Source organism: Lethenteron reissneri, chromosome 58 (assembly GCF_015708825.2).
Source record: "Lethenteron reissneri isolate LAM-NWPU_2019-01 chromosome 58, ASM1570882v1, whole genome shotgun sequence".
NCBI classification, from domain to species: domain Eukaryota; kingdom Metazoa; phylum Chordata; class Hyperoartia; order Petromyzontiformes; family Petromyzontidae; genus Lethenteron; species Lethenteron reissneri.
In genome coordinates this window covers 1,445,264-1,463,089 of record NC_083836.1, presented here as the reverse complement: position 1 = coordinate 1,463,089, position 17,826 = coordinate 1,445,264, and the positions used below count along the sequence as shown (strand labels likewise).

Genomic DNA, 17,826 nt, shown 5'->3' with positions numbered 1-17,826 from the left:
GGGTTCCCAGCGTGACGCACGAACCCGGCTCAACGCTGTGCGACGCGGGTGACATCGTCGCGTCACGCGCGCTTGCGCACCAGCCAGCCAGGAAGCCAGCCAGCCAGCAAAACTTTTTTCCTCCCAATATAGTAATATTGCGCTTGTTGCAATGTGCTCATGTGACCAACCCCCTGCAGCCACTAGACGCCAAGCCTTGAGACTCGGTGATGTTTTTCCTGATTAAACAAGAGTTGCAATAATATATATAAATTCACGTTATGTGATTGATTCTTGATGCGAGTCACAACCCGCCATAGTGACACTTCATCAACCTGTCGGCGTGGGACGGGCACGACGGGGAGGGTTACTTGCGCATATTTGCTACATTTGTATTGTCTTCCAAGCGCTGTGATTTCCAGTGCCCCGCGGTGGAATAAAAACATGTGTGTATAGTTCGCTGGATAAAGGCCTCTTCCCCCCCTCCCCGCTCAACACGTGATCTCGGTCACAGTGGCTCTATTTTGGTCAAACCAGGTGAGAGAACTCAAGAGACCCAGGGTAGCGCCATTTGCAAGAGCGCGATCTCCTGGGTTTCACCAGACCAAGAAAAAAAAGGAATAGAACGATATCCAGCCGGGAAAATGAAACTAAATCGGAACAAAACAATCGTGCCACGCTAGAAATCGACAGACATCTAATATACAAAGTATCAAGTAAAAAATAACATTTCCTGCAACATACAGTTGGCTTGATCAAGTTACTTTTAAAACATTCGTACGAAAATCAAGGTAATAATTTCACTTGTGTTAACAAAGTAACTATGCAGACAACATCTCCTTCACAAATCCACCAGTCCAGATAAAATAAATAAAATAAATAAAAGTATTCGTTACGTGACCCCGCCAGCCGCTCATATGCCCTTCTGGGAGCGCAGGTTCGCATCCCCGGAGCACCTGCAAACCAACCGATTTCATCGCTCCATCTCCATGATGGACGTCCCTCTCCCATGAGTTGTTCCTCCCTTGGCTATGGCCATCACCCCCATGGTTCCATGGTGTGCTTTGCTCAGCCAACAGGATGCCTCTAATCTGTGAATGTCCGTAGATAGTTTCAAGCATGGCCTTGCCCCACGGTACCTCACTTCCCTTGTCTCGTTTTACATCCCCTTCCGCTCTCCATCTCTCCTCCTCCTACTCCTCCTCACCGTTCCCCCCTCTCCGTGTGCACAATCCCCGTTTTTCTGCTCCTTTTCCCTACTTGCCCCCCCCCCCCCCCGTACTGGAACAAACTTCCCCTGCACATGAAGCGACGAGCACCCTCCTCCCCGTCTCGTTTCCGCTCCTCCCTCAAGACGTCCACCCACCTCTTCTCCATGGCCCCATCCTTCCCTCCATCCCGAGGCACCTCCTTAATTCCCGTACCCACTAAACCTCCCTCCCCATACCCCAAATTTCTATTCACCGCATCACTTTTAGCTACCCTCATTGTACCACTCAAAACCCTAGTTGAGCACCTTGGACAAAGGCTGCAATGTAAAAATATAAGATGAGGTCAGCACGCATCTAGACCTCACAAAAAGAGTTTCGACATGCAGTGTCTCATCGGCAGAGCGACACTTGATTGAATTAGTGCTGGTGAATGCATTGTCTTCTTATTTAATGATTATTCTCCACAACGACGCAAATCATTATTTTGAGTTATCATAGAGTTTTGCGTCGACCTTGGCCCCCACTTCTTGGTTCTTTCGGTAAAGTCACGTAGAAGGGAAATAATAAAATAATTAAAATAAAACATAATAAAATCCAATTCTCACGACGTTTCGGCCACAACGCTAGCAGCCATCCTCAGGTGAAGAACAGGTCTGTCGGAAAGAGAGCATCTGAATGAGACGCTGTCTTTTATTATTTCCCTTCTACGTGACTTTACCGAAAGAACCAAGAAGATGAATCCCTGCAGTCACGAAAGCTTTAAATCGAAATTTGGCCCCCACTGATTGACCGGCGGTTTAGCAGAGTTGAGTCGAGCAACCCTGAGTCACTGTTTATTGAAACTGGTCCAAAGTTGACTTGCCTAGAAAAAATGTTGCTGAAATTACGCACTCCCCAGAAAGGCCGTGCCGTGGGGCTGTGAGGTGTTGTGTAAGGAATCACTTTTTGTTTTATTTGGAGAGATGCACATGTGAAAGAGACGCGTTGTCTGCTTATTTAGCCATTCATATTCCACACAGTCATGCCGCCAATGATCATTTTGAGTTATGCACATCATTTTGAGTTATGAGTGTTAGGTCAACAGTCTCGGACATGTATTGGATGCGAGTTGGCATAGGCGGTGCACCGAGGGCTGTGGTTGAGAAATCATGCGTCAGCGATGGTTCGCCGTGGCTGGGAATGTAACTCGGGTTGCGGTGTTCGTGGCACGGCGCACACAACAACTGTGTGCCGCAAGTTGTACCGTTAAAATCGTTAGCTTTTTATTTTTACATTATTGGCTCCATAAACGTTGCAGCAACTTTAAATAGTGCATTCCCTGCGGCCCAGTTAAATGAGACCTGGGCGTTGCTACCCAACTGATGGTGGCCGTTATTCAATGAGTCGCCGGTGGCGGCTCGATCTTGAGTTAAGGGGGCGGTGAGTGGCCGGGGGGAGTCGGAAGTCTGCGGTGCGAGTTTCATCCTTGGGTCGCGTTGTGAACAATCGTCGCTCGGAGCACCTGAGGCTGAGCTCGCGTTTCTCACGCACGCGCGCGTCGCTCACGAGGGCGAGTCCTGCACAGACCTCTCCCACCCGCCGACTCTGCTGAGGCTTCTTACCTCTTCCGTCGCGGGAGGGGAGGGGAGTGTGGGTGCTGCTGCCGGCCTGCCGTGACGCACGCCTAATGGTTGCACACGTGTGCCGCGTGCCGTAGGTGGGGGCCCTCTTAGAAATAATTGCGGCAGAGCTGCTCGTGGCCCCTGAAACCCGCTGCTCTCAGCCTCCGTGACCCCCGACCCCTATCAATTACACACACACCCTTCCCCGCCAGGGTGCAGCCCGGACAGTCCAGGAATTGGTGTCTGTGCTCGGGTGGCAGGGAATTGAGTTGCGCCGTGATCTGGTTGCGGTGTGGCATTGAACTTCACAATATGGGCCTAAGCTGACCGAGAAACACATACGGATTTGGGTCCGTGAAGAAGGTGGATAAACTCCCCTCCCCCCCCCCCCCAACTAAAGGCAGTCACGGACATTGTTCAACATTCATCGCTTCGTGAAACTCAACCTCACCTAAATTTTGACAGATCGTTTCGTTTCTCTCTGCGCGGAGCATCGGGCCTTTCTCCTTCTCTCGAGCCTTGCCGAGACGTCAATGCGCTTTCTGTGTCACAGCGGGCGGCCCCCCCGTTAATTGTCTCGAAACGGGATCCGTTAATGGAAAGGCCGCTGGGCCTGGGGTTCGCTGTGCCAGCGAGCGGCAAGGGCCAGTCTTGAGTTTCTGCGATAAAAAAAAAATCCATTCACTGGTGGCGGGCGTGCCGGCTGGCATATTGACTCAAGTCTTCCTGGGAGAGGCATCCGAGGAATGCCGTGGGGGGGGGGGGGGGGCGTTGAGTCGGCTTCTGTGCAGTCACACTGGGGCCTGTGTGTCGGCGGACCACACTGCCACCTCTATAGCCCCTCTATAACCAGAAATGTGCGACTGGAAAATTAGCGGCATTATTATTGGTTCTGTCGGGGTGCGCCCGTTTTAATACGGGGTTTTTTATTTAAATCCACCACGGTTAATGGGGATACGGTGGCGGCGGCGAAGTTTAAAGCGCCGCCGCGGAGCGAGCACAGAGTGCTCGTTGGTCACCCGTCATCGGCCAGTGTCGCGCCGATTTAGGAGCTTGCCTAGCGGAGGAGGAGGAATGTTTATTTTTAGCAATGCCTCGTTATACTGCGGGCAGCGTGGGCGGCGGTCCCTCTGAGTGCGAGAGAGAGGGGGGGGGTAGCGTTTGCTAATGCGCACCTAGCCTGGCGCACGCGGCCATGGTGACACGTCACCGCAACCTAGTGGCGAACGGCGGCTTTTTGTTAAAATTGACCGCGCGCGTTGATCGCACATTCACGGGGTGGGGGATTGTCCTGGCGAGTGGCGGCACTCCTGCGCTGCTTTCGAGGCCCCCACAGAGATGGAAAATAAGGGCGCAAGACAAAACATTTTAACAGGGGAGGGGGCTTCTCTCCCCCGACCCCACCTCCCTCCCAACTCTCCGTGGACCGCTCGTGCCCTCCTCAAACGGCTCTCAGGGGCCCCGTAAGTAGTCCCAGCGCTGTGGGACACCTGTCACGGTGGGGGCCCCCGAGGTCCCGTGGCCCCCTGACCAGACCGGGTGCCCCAGGACGAGAGGGAGAGATCCCAAGGGACACACGGGGGTGAGGTGGGGGGGGGGGGCAGAATCTCTGGCACAGTCCCAGCCGCCTCCGTCTGGCGGACGGGAGGGGTTACAGGTCAAAGCCAGAGCACTGCTTCGTATAAAGACTCTGCTGTGTAAGCCTGGACATACTAACGGGCGGACGCATGGGTGTGCGTGGAATAAATAAAGGTGCGTGGGTGGGTGGGGGGCGGGATTTATGGGTGAGTAGATGAGTGGGTGGATTTGTGGGTGATGATATGAGTGGGATGGGTAGGTAGGGGGGATGGGTCGGTGGATGCTTTTGTCGCTGTGTGGGTGGCTCTTAAATCGGTGGGTTGATGTGTGAGGTGGTAAATGGACGAGTGAGTGGGGGGGGGGGGTAGTTGAGTAGATGGGTGGGTGGCGAAGGGACTGGATAGGTGGGTGAGCGCCTTGGACGGGTTGTTGACGACACTCGTAGGGGGATAATGATTGCCCCCCTCGCAGTTCGATCGTCGTGACTGTGACTCGGTTCAAGAATTGATGCTCGTTTGTTTTTCATTCGTGGTGGTCGTGGCGGCCTCTCGTCACTTGAGTGTCCACGCGAACCCATCACGCGCAACAGTTTCCGGAACAAACGCATTGATTGTTACACACCATTTCAACGCACCTCACGAACAATCAATGTCAGTGAATCCCTGCACCGTTGCGCCTGGGATGCACGGCAAGTACGTGCTTGTCACTCCACTGCTGGCGGAAGACCTCCCCCATCACTAACAGGTCCGTGGGGGCTTACCTGACCGTACTTCATCATGCCGGTCATTGGTGGAGTTAAATTAAACACATTTTTTTTTATCCGCATGGCAACGGGTGTGCCTCTCATCCAGCAGTGGAGTGACAGCGACCTCGCCGTGCATGCACACAGAGACGGTGAAGCCCTTCCCGCTGTGATCGCATGCGTTCGTGCGTTACCGCTAATCGGTCACGGGGTGTTGTTCGCGCAGGCACGTGCCACAGCGGCTGGGTCATCGCAATGCCAGGCCCCCCTGCAGCCAAGGCAGGAAGTTAGCATGTGCTCATGACGACGACGATGATGATGATGATGGTTACCATATGTTGCCATATGAGCACGGACGCGTGCTCCGTGGCTGGAGATGCGAGGCGAGTTTCGCGGGCGTAGGGTTTGCTCGGAGAACGATTTCTCATTTACAGGACAACTTGCTTAGATGCCTCGAGCAACTCTGAACGGCTCGTGTTGCATCTCGTCTCGGTTGTTGCGATGCCAGCTGTGGTTTGTGTTTTTTCTTTGTCGGCGTCGTACTGAGAGATGGTTGCCAATTGTGTAGGAAGGCGAGAGAGCAGTGTGCTTGGCGTGCCTTGGTAGAGGCTGGTGTGGAATCTACTTTAGAATTTTAAGCACACGGAGGAAATTAAAACAGAAAGGAATCTTGGAAAACACACCGACCAAAGATAGACGATGTGGGCCATGGTACGTGCCTGTACGGAGTTACTCGTAGATATATAAACACACACATTAATACCCACCATTCACCACTAAGTGACGGTGACGTCACCACGGCGCCTGTGCCAGGCCAGGTGCACTTTGAGGCCACGTGAAGTGTCGACGGCTCGCTGACAGGAGGTCACGGGACAGACCCAGGTGCCATGGTGTTGACTGACTGAGATGACTGGCAGATGCACCAGCTGTACCCCATACTGTGCTAACCAATACACACACACACACACACTTAGAGATACACTCTCAAAGAAATATGCACACACTTTTTTTTTAGATATACACACTCGTAGAGGCATATACAAGATCCCTTGTATGGCCAAAACACACTGTTGGAGGCAAGTGCTGTTAGCGAGCACCTATGAAGGCCGGCACATCACACGAGGGGGTGGATGGCCAGCACCATCCCCGGCCACCTTTGTCTCCCCAGTGCTGATATTTGACACACTGCACTAGGTATTAATTTGAGGCTGAGTCGACCTAGGTGATGCCCAGGACCCGTTCAGATAATCGTCACTGGTGTCGGCCGTGAGCGGGAATCGAACCCGGGGCGCCGGGGTTGGTAGCGCTAACCGCTACACCACCGTAGATACACACACACGCACACACTCTCGCTCGAGTATAATTATTCCCACCCTCGTAGGGATACACGCACGAGAAAGTTTACACTCGTTGAGTCGGCGTCTCTTCAACGTGTGGAAAACGCTGTGCAGCCAGCATTGGTCTCGTCCGTGAACCCCCCACACACCCCGCATCATCAATAATGACAAGGAGGCTATTCCACTGCATGGGGATGGGGCCGGCGTGGCACATGTGGCCAGTGGAAATCGCCCACGTCGGTGGAGAACAGTGAGCCCCCAGATGCACATTCACACAATGACAAAGATCCCCCGTATAGCCTTTAACAGCGGCTGTTGACACAGCTGCTGTTAGTGGGCACCTATGAAGGCTGGAACTGCGCATGGCGGTGGGGCCGGGGGGGGTGGTGTGGCCAACACCACGCCCGGCCGTTGTCGGCTCACCCCGGTGATGCATTGGCGAAGATGCATCCGTGATGCTTCCCCTTGCCCCCCCAGGGAATGATGTCATTTGTTTGTGTTGTTTGTATTTTTGCCAAATCCGGAACACGTGTTCTCCCCCCCCCCTCCGTCTTCGTGTGCGAGTCCGTGTCTGTCGTCGTCTGTGATGGGCGGTGCAGCGGTCAGCGCTTCGCACCACGAACCCGGGTTCGATTCCCGCCCGAGTCCAATAACGGTGGTGAATAGGGTATTTAAAAACCGTTCCCCATGGAACGATATCGCGGGCGTACCCGCTGTGTGTTCATCACTCTCCGTGAATTAATGTTTGTCGCAGTTACCCAGGCTGATGCCGTGACAGTGGCGGTGGGCGGTGCGGTGATATTTAATTAGTTCCGTGATAATTAAGTTAGTCCCAGGGCTTAATTTCTCATGGAATATTTCCCAGCCCCCCCCGCCCTACACCTCCCAACCACGAACCACCGACCGGCGACCTGAGTTCGATTCCCGGCCATGGCTAATACCAGTTGGCGAGTAACATCTGAACTGATCCTAGGCCTCTTCCTCTCCCACCCCTTACCCCGACCAGCTTGGTGACGTATGGTCAAGGCAACTCCCATGACTTGATGCGGTATATGCCCTGTGTAGGTAGGGCCGTACGTATTTAATTCATGAAGACGCCGTTGTCACTGGACACGTCGCGTGCGACACGGCGCAGATCAACTCCTCTCCGTATCGTTGCCGTTCCGTTCGAGTTCCCTCCTCGGGCTGAATTCTCGGCGACGGCTCCGTTCCAGTTCTGCCGACCCTCGCGCCGCTATCCCCGTCACGACTGCGCGACGGATTTCATTTGTCGACCCTGGATTCTCGAGAGAAGAAAAGAAACGCATCTAACACAGCCGCGTGTCCGCGTGTGTCTGTCGGCGCGTGCGTGTGTGTGTGTGTGTCTGTGAGAGCAGGTCCCGCCCACGTTCCCATGATGTCCACCAATGGCTCCATCCCTCCCATCCACGTCCCTCCGGGCTACATCTCGCAGGTGCCTCCCCGCCACACCACCCCCACCCCTACGTCCTCCCACCGCTCCGCACCGCCCCGCCAGCTCACCCAGCTGCTGCTGCCTGCGACCGCGAGTGAAAGCGCGCGCGCTGATGTAGCGGCGGGATGGAGCGTGCACACGTGCGTGTGTGTGTGTGCGTGTGTGCGTGTGTGTGTGTGCGCGTGAGTACGTGTGGGACTGGAGCATCTGGGCCTCGTGGGCTTTGCTTACTTTACCCACTGTACCCACTTTACCCACTTTACCCACTTTCCAAGGCAAACATTTCTTCGCTGGATGTGTTTTTTTTTCCCGGCATCCCTTGGTAGACGGGGTAGGCGGTGCATGTGATTCGCCGTAGTCACCGCAGCCACAGCGGGGAGGTGTGCTGGATGTCGTGTGTTGGCCCGTGGAAATAATTTCGGGATGCTGATCCGGATACACCCGGCTGTGAAATGAAGCCCTGCTGCTTTTCCGCCGGGTGTTCACGTCACGGCCAATTTGAACGGTACGCAAACAATAACAACAACAACTTTATCGAGCGACCAGAATGGAACTTGTGTGCAGCGGTTGAATTGACGGATGTCCTTGCAAGACATGCAGATGTAAAAAAATACCGATGCTTTCTGACTGAAATCTTGTCGGGGTCTATCCCCGATTGGTGTAAATCAAGCTATTTGGTATTATATTCTAATTTAGCAACAGTCAACGTTTCCAGCTCGAAACTTTTCAAGGCCGAGTTACATTTTTCTTTTAATATCCCATAACAGGATACTTTTTTTGGGAGGGGCTGGGAGATGGCGGACACGGGTGGGGTGGGAGCTGGGGTGAATCTGAAACTCTTATATCGGTCCTGCACGCCTTGTTGGACCAAGTCTTCGAGCTGCAGTGACCCAATGATTATGCCCATTAGATGTCGTGTCTGATACGGCTGTTGTCCACAGTCGCACCCACGAAAAAGAAAAGGACCCTTCAAAACCTGCACAAACTTTCGGAGCACCTCCGATTATATCAGGGTTTGGCTACGTACGGCGCGAAAGAAGTTCAACATACATACGTACACGCACGCAAAACAAAAGAACCACGCAAATATTGTAGACAATTCCTCTTTAAGTAGTTGGCTGCCACCCGCCGCTGGGTCACGGCCACATATGCATGACGGATGGGCGGGTGGGTGGACGCGCACACCCGCACGCAAATTATGGCCTCGGCAAGTCCCCCCCCTTTTGAACTTTCATTCTCTAATGGCAACGCTTCGGTTGTTACGATGAGCGACTCCGCGGTTGTTGTGCCTCTGGCACATTTCCTGGGCATTTATTTTTCGCGACACAGCACTTTGCGGCCCACCGCCAGGTGAACGCTCGGCATTTATTCTCACCGAGCGGCTGCTTTGGCAACGGACGGCGCTCTCTTGCCGCCGCGTTCGAATTGATAATAAAAAATTTTAGTTTTTGCACAAGACATTACCACCGCGAGCAACTCCGTCACCCCCTTGCCATAATTCTCTGTGCGCCGGTGGCCCGCTCGGGGAAATTCCATTGACGGGTGGCCGTGGAAGGGGCCGGACACAACTCCAGACAGGGCCCAAACAAAACGCCTCTCTCCCACTCGATGAGTCAACAGCTGACAAACATCGATGCTAAATGGAAGGGGCACTGGGGCGGGGTGGCCGAGGGAGGGAGGGAGGGGGCAGAGTGGGCGAGATTTACTCCAACGGGTCAGTGGGACAGCCGCCGTCGTCGGAGTGCGCGTCACCAGCGCGGACGTCACCACCGCGGACGTCACCGGCGCGGCGCACCGACTCTTCGAGCGCGCGCGCTGTTCCGGTTGCGGTGACCCCCACAGGTGCGGTCCCGGCGACAGGTCGCACGGCAGGGCGTCGCGTACTGGAGTGCCGTGGCCTTTTAGCGCAGAGGGGGGGCGGGGGGCAGGGGGTGGGGGGGAGGAGTGGGCTTAGCGCCAAAATATTTAGGTCACTTCCAAAAACAGGCGCGGGGGCCTGCGCCGCCATCTGCGTTCCAGATGTGGATTCCTGGCACGGCTCCATTCAATTCCACTCCCGATCCCTGACCACCTCCCACCGCAGCAGCCCCCCCCGCACGCCCCCTGCTCGCTCTCAGCAGGCTCCCATTCTCTCGACTCCCATCTCTCTGCCACTCCACTGTCCCCTACCAGCACCACCACCGCCGCCCCTACTCCCTGCCCCCCAGAACCCCACCCATGCCCCGCCGCCCCCCCCAACTCTCCCCACTTTTTCCCGGTCAGCCCAGCCGCTCTTTCGAGATCTCACGGGAGACTGAAAGCATAACAAGGCGAGAGCACTCGTTTTGTTGATTAGGAATCTCGCTCCCAGTGTGCCGTTTGCCAATTATTTTGCATAAGAAAAAAAGATAAAAACATTGTGATAATAAGAATGTACAAATCTACTGGTCCCTGCCTACGTTTTGTGTCTGTTACTGGAGGTTGTTGGATCACGTATCGCCGCGCTGGGTCGGTGCGCTTTGGTGAAGGGGTCACCCCAGGAGTGTTTCGTGATGCCACTCACCACCACCGATGTTAGCCGTGGCCGGGAATAGACCTCATGTTTACCGGGCAGTGTACCGCTCTAACGAGGCGTCGATACAAAAAAGAAGGTATATCTTTAATAACCAAAAAGTTTTTACACGTATTAATGCCATAGATGGAATGGTGGCGTCAACAATTTTTTTACCCCCTTCAGCGACGGTTGTTAATTTAGTCTGGTGTGAGTCGGCTAACTCGGCCAATTAGCGAGGCACGTGAAAGCGAGAGATGCCGGCAGATGCGACGCTGGGAAAAGGAAACTGGAGGCTCGCATTCGAAAAAAACTAAAATCTGGGGATAGAAAAAAAAAAGCTCTAAACGCTAACAGAATGAGCGAAAAAAATGCAGGGACAAATGGTTTGGCTCTGTTACATGCGCAGTGTAAACAGCGACAAATGTACACACACATGCGCACACTCGCACGCCCACACACGCATGGAAAAAAAAAGACTCCGATCCCCCTCATCTGGTCCACGTAGACTGCAGGGGCAAGTGCTGTTAGCGAGCACCTATCAAGGCCGTCGCCGCTGCCTCCCCAGCGCCGATGTTTACACGCCTACACCTACTTTCACTTTTATTGACCGTGAGTGGGAATTGAACTCGGGAGACCAGGTTCATTAATGCGGTGCACTGCCGTACCGCTTCGCGTAAACATACATGCACACACATGGGTGCCGCGTGCTGGTTCACATGCCTAAGCTCGTGCATGTGCGCGTGTGCATGTGCGCGTGTGCATGTGCGCGTGTGCATGCGTGAGCTTAGGCATGTGAAGCGGCACGCGGCACCCATGTGTGTGCGTGTATGATTACGCGGAGCGGTACGGCACTGCAATGCACTGCACTAATGAACCTGGCCACCCGAGTTCCATTCCCACTCAAAGACGAAGATCCCAAGTATGGCCTGTTACAGATTTGTTGGGGCAGTGCGCGGACAGCACCGTGGCGATGTTTACACACCGCACCAAGTACTCATTTGAGGCCGAGTCAACCTAAGTGGTGGCCCAGGACCGCTGTGGCTAATCCTCTGGATTCGTGGCGCGGCGTGCGAACCGCCGCGCCCAGCATGCGCGTACGCCAACGTGTGTACGTACGCAGGCGATCGGCCTCTTCCCTCCCTACTCGTGCGTGAGCGCGCGGGCGGGTGGGTGGGGGGCCCGCTTCCCTCTTCCCGAGCGCCCTTTGCCTCGCTTGGCGGTCGGGAGCCCGTGAGTCTGCGTGGATCTTGGCACTTGGCGGCGTCGATGAGACGCAAGCCAAATGCATTGCCTGGATTCGTTTAAGAAATAGATTGAGTAAAACGCAATTCTACGCCGACTCTTGCGAGCATAAATTCATTTAAATAAAGAACAAAAATACCACCACGGCGACGATTTTATTAAGTAAAACTCTTTAAAAGTATTTAACTGGCATTTTGGAAGTCTTATGGCATGATAATGTGTAAGGTAGATGCCGCAGAAAGGCACCCGAGTGGCGCTGCAGGAGAGCTCTCACATGATTAAAATTAAAATTCGACCCAAGCGCAAACGTCAAGATCGTTGTTTCGCACCGAAGCTGGAGACGCAGTGCCGAGAACCCTTTGGCGACACAAATTCAACTCCCAGGCGAACGCGACTGGGCTGAGTGGTGAGCGATATCTGAACCAATCTTGCACCCCCCCCACCTCCTCTTGGCTCTTTTCCCCAACTGGTGAACTATAGCCAAGCAACCCCCCGTCCCCCTCCCCAACATGCCTTGGGGAAGGGTGTCCATCCAGCAACGGCTTGACAAAGGGCCGTAAAAACATTTTGTGATTTTTATCCTAAACGGACATCGCAGTGGATTTCTGAAAAGGCCTCGCATCGACGAGTCGGTCCGTTCTGCTGCCCCCTCTCAATGCTACGTCGGGGGTGGGCAGGGACAGAACAGCGTGTAGGGTCAGCAGAGGCTAAGCCCCTGGTTAATGTAAAATGTTCTCTTCCACACCGCAGTTAACCCAAGAGCCTTAACAAAACACAAACGAAACAAAAAATTACGACCAACATTACTCGAGCAGACCCTCCCTCCCCTCTGACGAGAGCTGCCTGTAAACGGAACGTCCCGTCGAGGTTCCGCCGCGACGCCGGCCACCTGCGCGAGGGGCCGGGGGGGGCGGTGGTGCGTTGGGATGGAGCTACGTCTCTCCGTTCTCGTTGTTGCGGCAACGCCCACCGGCAAAAGACGAGCAAACGGGGGCAGAAGCTTTACAAACCCCCTGCCGCTTTATCCTCGGGAGTTTTTTTAAAAACACATTTCCCTTTCCGATCACGTACGTCATTGGAACGGAACGGGAAGAAAAACTGAACTAAAATAACTTTATCGGTACCGAGGCTCCCACAAGGCCATGCGGGAGGGCATGTGGCAGCGGTCGTGTCGCTATGGTTCCCTGTAGTGAGTACAGTGTCTTTAAAAACAACGGCGCTCTGCTTCTCTAAATAAAATTAACGTGGAACCGCTTTTGCTTTCCAAGATTCGGCGATGAACAGGACCCCCACATCCTGCATCTCACAGATGTCTCCGAATGGGAAAAGGTTCATTAGCGATAGTGGAGCTACCGCCCTTCCGTGGCGTGTGACGAGATGACGTCACGCGTAATGACGTCATCGCCTTGGCCGCCAACGCTTGCCGTTTAATTTGCCGGCTACGATCGCCGATTTCTTTTTTTTGGCCGACCCATTAGTCAACGCGACCGGTTTTCTCGAGGTTCGAGTGCGTGACAGCAACACAACTTTACTCGAAAGTTGTTTTCATTTTGGATCATCGTTCAGAGAGTTAACGGGGCCCCCCTCCCCCAACCGCCCCTTCCCCCCCAGAGATGGGAAAGAGGCTCACCTCGCCCCGTCTATCACATCAGGTTTTTGAGATATCAAATATTGCATTTTCAATAAAAACTGCAGAAGAAAAATATTAAATAAATGTGGATATCTACATAAAATTATATTATAAACACACTATCCTAAAAATACAGCACCATATTTTAACACCAAGCAGTCACTGACTCGCAACAACTTGCAATCATAAGTGACAGAGTTAATTTCGGGTAAAAGCAATGAAAATGGGGTATGCGGATAGCATAAAAATGATGTGATAGAGCAAATCTGAGATCAGATTTGGAATCAGCACCCTGAAATTAGTCTAGAACAGCTGCAAAAGTCCAGGCCAGAATTTTTTATTTTTCTTGACCAGTGTTATATTTCGTGCTGCGTGCGCCGTAGTTGACGTGCGAGCGAGCCACTCCGCTGTTTTCAACCGAATCTTCGATGCGCTTGCGGCCGGCGGTGGCGACTTCCTGCTCCCCCTTGGTTTTAGCCGATGATGTTGCCGCACGCGGCCTGAGCCACCGACGTCCGCGGCCTGCCAGGGTCGCTCGCTCGCGCTGGCACAAGGTGTGGCTCGGTGGTCCCTCCGGGATGCCCGGCTCTCCCGGTCAGTGTGAGCTTGTAGATATCTCCCTTGTGCCTCTGTGTTAGTAAGCAAGTGTTGGCTCGAGGTGTCTCAACGTTGGCCCCCGGTGTCTCCAGGTGTCTCTGTGTAGCCCCCAGGTATCTCTCGGTGTCTATTTTGTTTCCAAGTATCTCTCTGTTGCTTCCACGTGTCCCCAGGTGTCTCCGTGTAGCCTCCAGGTATTTGTAGCTGTCTCTGTTTTGTCTCTGCGTGTCTCCGCGTTGATTCCATGTATCCCCAGATATTTCTGGATCAGCTCCGGCTATCCGTACGCCTCCTTGTGTTCTCCCCACAGATATTCCTCTTATTAGTAGCTGCAGGTGACTCCGACTATGTCTGGCTTGGAGCTCCTCCAGTGTCGATTCTCTCCCAGATAATGCCACAGCAGTGTTAGGGGGCGGGTGGGGGGGGGCAGGCACACACAGAGAGAGAGTGAGAAAGGGAGAGAGAGAGGGAGAGACCGAGACCTCGGTATCCCAATGCCAGAGACACCGGAGCCCTTTGTGTCTTGCACGATCAACTCCGGCGGTGTTGTGTCTCGAACACAGCTGGGGCGGAACGGTGACAAGCGGTAATGACAAGCCCGAGTCAAAACCGCGTCTGCATGACAACATCCGGGCTAGAACCGTCCGGGCTAGTACCATGTCATTATTATTATTTACACGCTTGTGTGCCGCGCGCCGCCGGCTAGAACCGTCCCACCGCTGGAGAAAGCGCCGCTTGATAATTAAAAACGACAAAGAGGCGCCGAGCGACGGCCACGCCATTCGTGGGCTCGCCTTCGCTGTCTTCACCATCGGTGGCCCTCCCGCCCCCCTGGTCCCCTTTACCCATCTGTCCCACGTGCGCCTAACGTCTTCCCCGGCAGTCAACGTGACGCCGCGTCTCGTGCTTTCTGCCTCTCGGTTGCTGGTCCCTTCCCCCCCCAAGCGTCGCGCCTCTCCATGCTTTCTCCCTTTGGTCCGTCTCCTGAGCGGCCAAACCGCTCGGTAAAACCGCTCGTCCGCGGTCGCCCACCGTCCGTCGTCAAACCAGTCGTCGCTTCCCGCCTCGTCCGTCGGCCTCGCAGATCATCGAGGAGAACGGCGTGTGGAAGGTGGTGGTCACCCCGCACCCTCCCGAGTTCCACCCGCACCCGTCCATGCACCCGCCGCCGCCGCCGCTGCCTCCGTACATGCAGCACCACCCGCCGCTGCTCACTGCGCCGCCGCCGCACGCCATGTACCCGCCGCCGGGGCCCGCCGGAGAGATGCCGCCCCCGTTCATGGCCCACCACCCGCCGCCGCCGCCGCCGCCCCCGCCGCCGCACGCCATGTACACCGAGCAAGGTGAGCGCGATGGTGGGGTGTCAACTGTGCAGGTGTTTCTTTTTTTTTTTCGGCAGGTAAATTCCGCCCCCGACGACCCCCGCTGAGCTTATCGGCTTTTTTTTGTTCGGGAGGCAACTTGGTCGCACATCATGTGAGCGAGCTCATCGAAGTCGCCACCACACGTGGGAATTCATAGTGGCAGCTCAAATACGTATGAGATGCGCGTTTATAAAATGTGGAGGTGGGTGGGGGGGGGGGACAAAACTTGAGGAACCCGGAGAACAATCCGCGTGAGCACCTCTGAGATAGAGACAACGCAGACTGCTAATTTTACAACACCAGGCATTGTCAGAGCGCACTGCCTGCGTACCAGGCGAGGGAATGGTAGAGGTGGTGGAGATTGCTGCTGTTGTTGTTATTTGTTGGTATTGTTGCCGATGATGATGATTGGTGATGGTTGTGGTGAGGCCCTGTTGGTGGTGGCAGTGAGGTTGGTTGTTGTACAAATGTGATGATGACGATGGGGGGGGGGGTGATGTTAGCAGTGACCATGGTAACGGCATGAGGAAGCCTTCATCCAGCAGTGGATTGACGAATGACCAGCGTAAACTATTTAAATGATTATTGTTCCTACAGCGCCGCTATACCTTGCTCAGCATAACGCCCATAAAACCACCTCCTTTATTCGCAATCCAATTAAACCGCTTCTACTCTTCGCACCAGAAGCGATACCGCCCCCGCTGAGGCCCAACTACTACCAGGACCGTCTCATCAGCGGCAAGCCGCACGGCAAGAAGCTGGGCAAACCGGAGCGGCTCGGCGGAGGAGAGAGGATGAGCAAGGAGGGCAAAGCGACGGGGAGCAGCCCGCCAAACTCTCCGCAGAACGGCGGCAAACCATCGGGCAGCAGCTCCTCCAGCTCCTGCACGCCGTCGGGGTCGCCGCCGGGGTCATCGTCCTCCTCCCTGTCCTCGCTGGCCCTGTCTTCGTCGCCCTCGTCGTCGCTGTCGTCCTCCTCGTCGTCGTCACCGCCGCACAAGCCCGCGCACGCTGGGCCGCCGGGCTCGCCGCGCCAGGGCGGCCACCACGGCCACCACCACGGCCAGCCGCCGTCGCACCAGCCGCACCAGCACCAGCCGCACCACCACCACCACCATCACCACCACCAGCAGCCGCCGCCGCCGCTGCTCCACCAGCTGCAGCAGAGCCACCACCCGCTGTCGCATCACGGCATGCCGCCGCCGCCGCCCCACCACCACCAGCAGCAGCAGCAGCACCAGCAGCAGCACCAGCAGCACAAGGCGGCGCAGCAGCCGCTGTCGGCGTCGCCGGCGCACGGCACGGTGATAAACGGGTGCTCGCAGCGCGTGCTGCCCTGCAACGGAGGCATCGCGGGAGGGCGCAGGACGGACAGGCGGTCGCGCGGCAGCCCACGGCACACGGACGGCCAGGACGCACACTGCGGTATGATCGCGATGACGATGATGACGATGAAAACTGTTTGGTGGTGAATACATTTTGGCACGAGCGCCATTCTTCCAGCGCAAGGCTGTCAACGACGGCATCGTTCTGCGCAGGTGGAGGCGGGCTGCCAAATAGGGGGCGATGTTTGCTATGTGGTTTTACCTCGTGAAGTAATTAGCAAATATTTTTGGGAATGCGGCAAATGTGGACCGTGGCGCCGGCATGCTTGGCCTAGTCTTTTTTGAATGACCTCACGGGATCTTTAACGTCCACCGTGAAGCAGACGGTATTTGTTGTTGTTTGTTAACACGCGTGCGGTATGGCGATGTTTACACGTCGCACCAGGCACTCATTTGAGGCCTAGTCGGCCTTGTGGTCGAGGCACAGGATCGGTTCAGGTAATCGTCACCGGTCTTATCCACGATCGGGAATCCAACCCGGGTCGCTGGTTTCAATGCACTCACCGCGACACTACTGCTCCCCACGCCAAAACAAAGACGCGCACACGTGTGCGTACCCAAACAAAAATGCTCACTTGCAAAAAAACAACTCGCTGATTGGAAGCGCTTGCAGGGGCCAGGGTAAAATAATCGACACAAAAAAAGTTGCAAAACGACATACCTCCTGTCTAGCCACGTGGGGCGAGCGAGCGGGCGGGCGGGTGCGCGCATGTACACATAGCGTCGCATTGTGCGAGGGCCCCCCCCCCACACACGCTTGGAGAGGGGGGGGGGGTGCCAAGTCGGGCCGCGTCGTCGGCCTCTCTCACGCTCGCATGAGTTTGGAAACCGCTCTCTCGCTTGCAAACATTCTGATTTATTCGCCACATTTCATTTGCCCCCCCCCCACTCCCTCCTCCTCCTCCTCCACATCCTCCCCTCTTGCCTTCTGTCTAAATCATCATCGTCATCATCATCATCTAAAGTCAGAGTCCAAGTGATTTCCTGGTGGGGTGGTGGGGGCGGGCGAGGCAGCAAATCGCTGTTGACTTCATAACAAAGTGGTATTCGTTCCATGGACGCCAGACAGATGATGGCTCTCAAACCCCCGGTTGAGAGCGGCTTGCTCTACCGCCGAGCCACGCGGCCAGATCATTATCACCGTCGTCGTCGCGGCGTGGTGATCGAGTGTGCC

The 17,826-nt window shown here is 55.2% G+C and overlaps 1 protein-coding gene across 1 annotated transcript in view; it reads left to right on the top strand.

The window, feature by feature from the left end:
• Window positions 1-17,826, top strand: part of LOC133357406 (fibronectin type III domain-containing protein 3B-like) — a 168,428-nt gene that overhangs the window by 85,541 nt on the left and 65,061 nt on the right. The window contains 3 exon segments of the mRNA XM_061575325.1: window positions 7,825-7,901; window positions 14,988-15,246; window positions 15,952-16,692. Coding sequence (XP_061431309.1) covers window positions 7,825-7,901; window positions 14,988-15,246; window positions 15,952-16,692 — 1,077 coding nt within the window.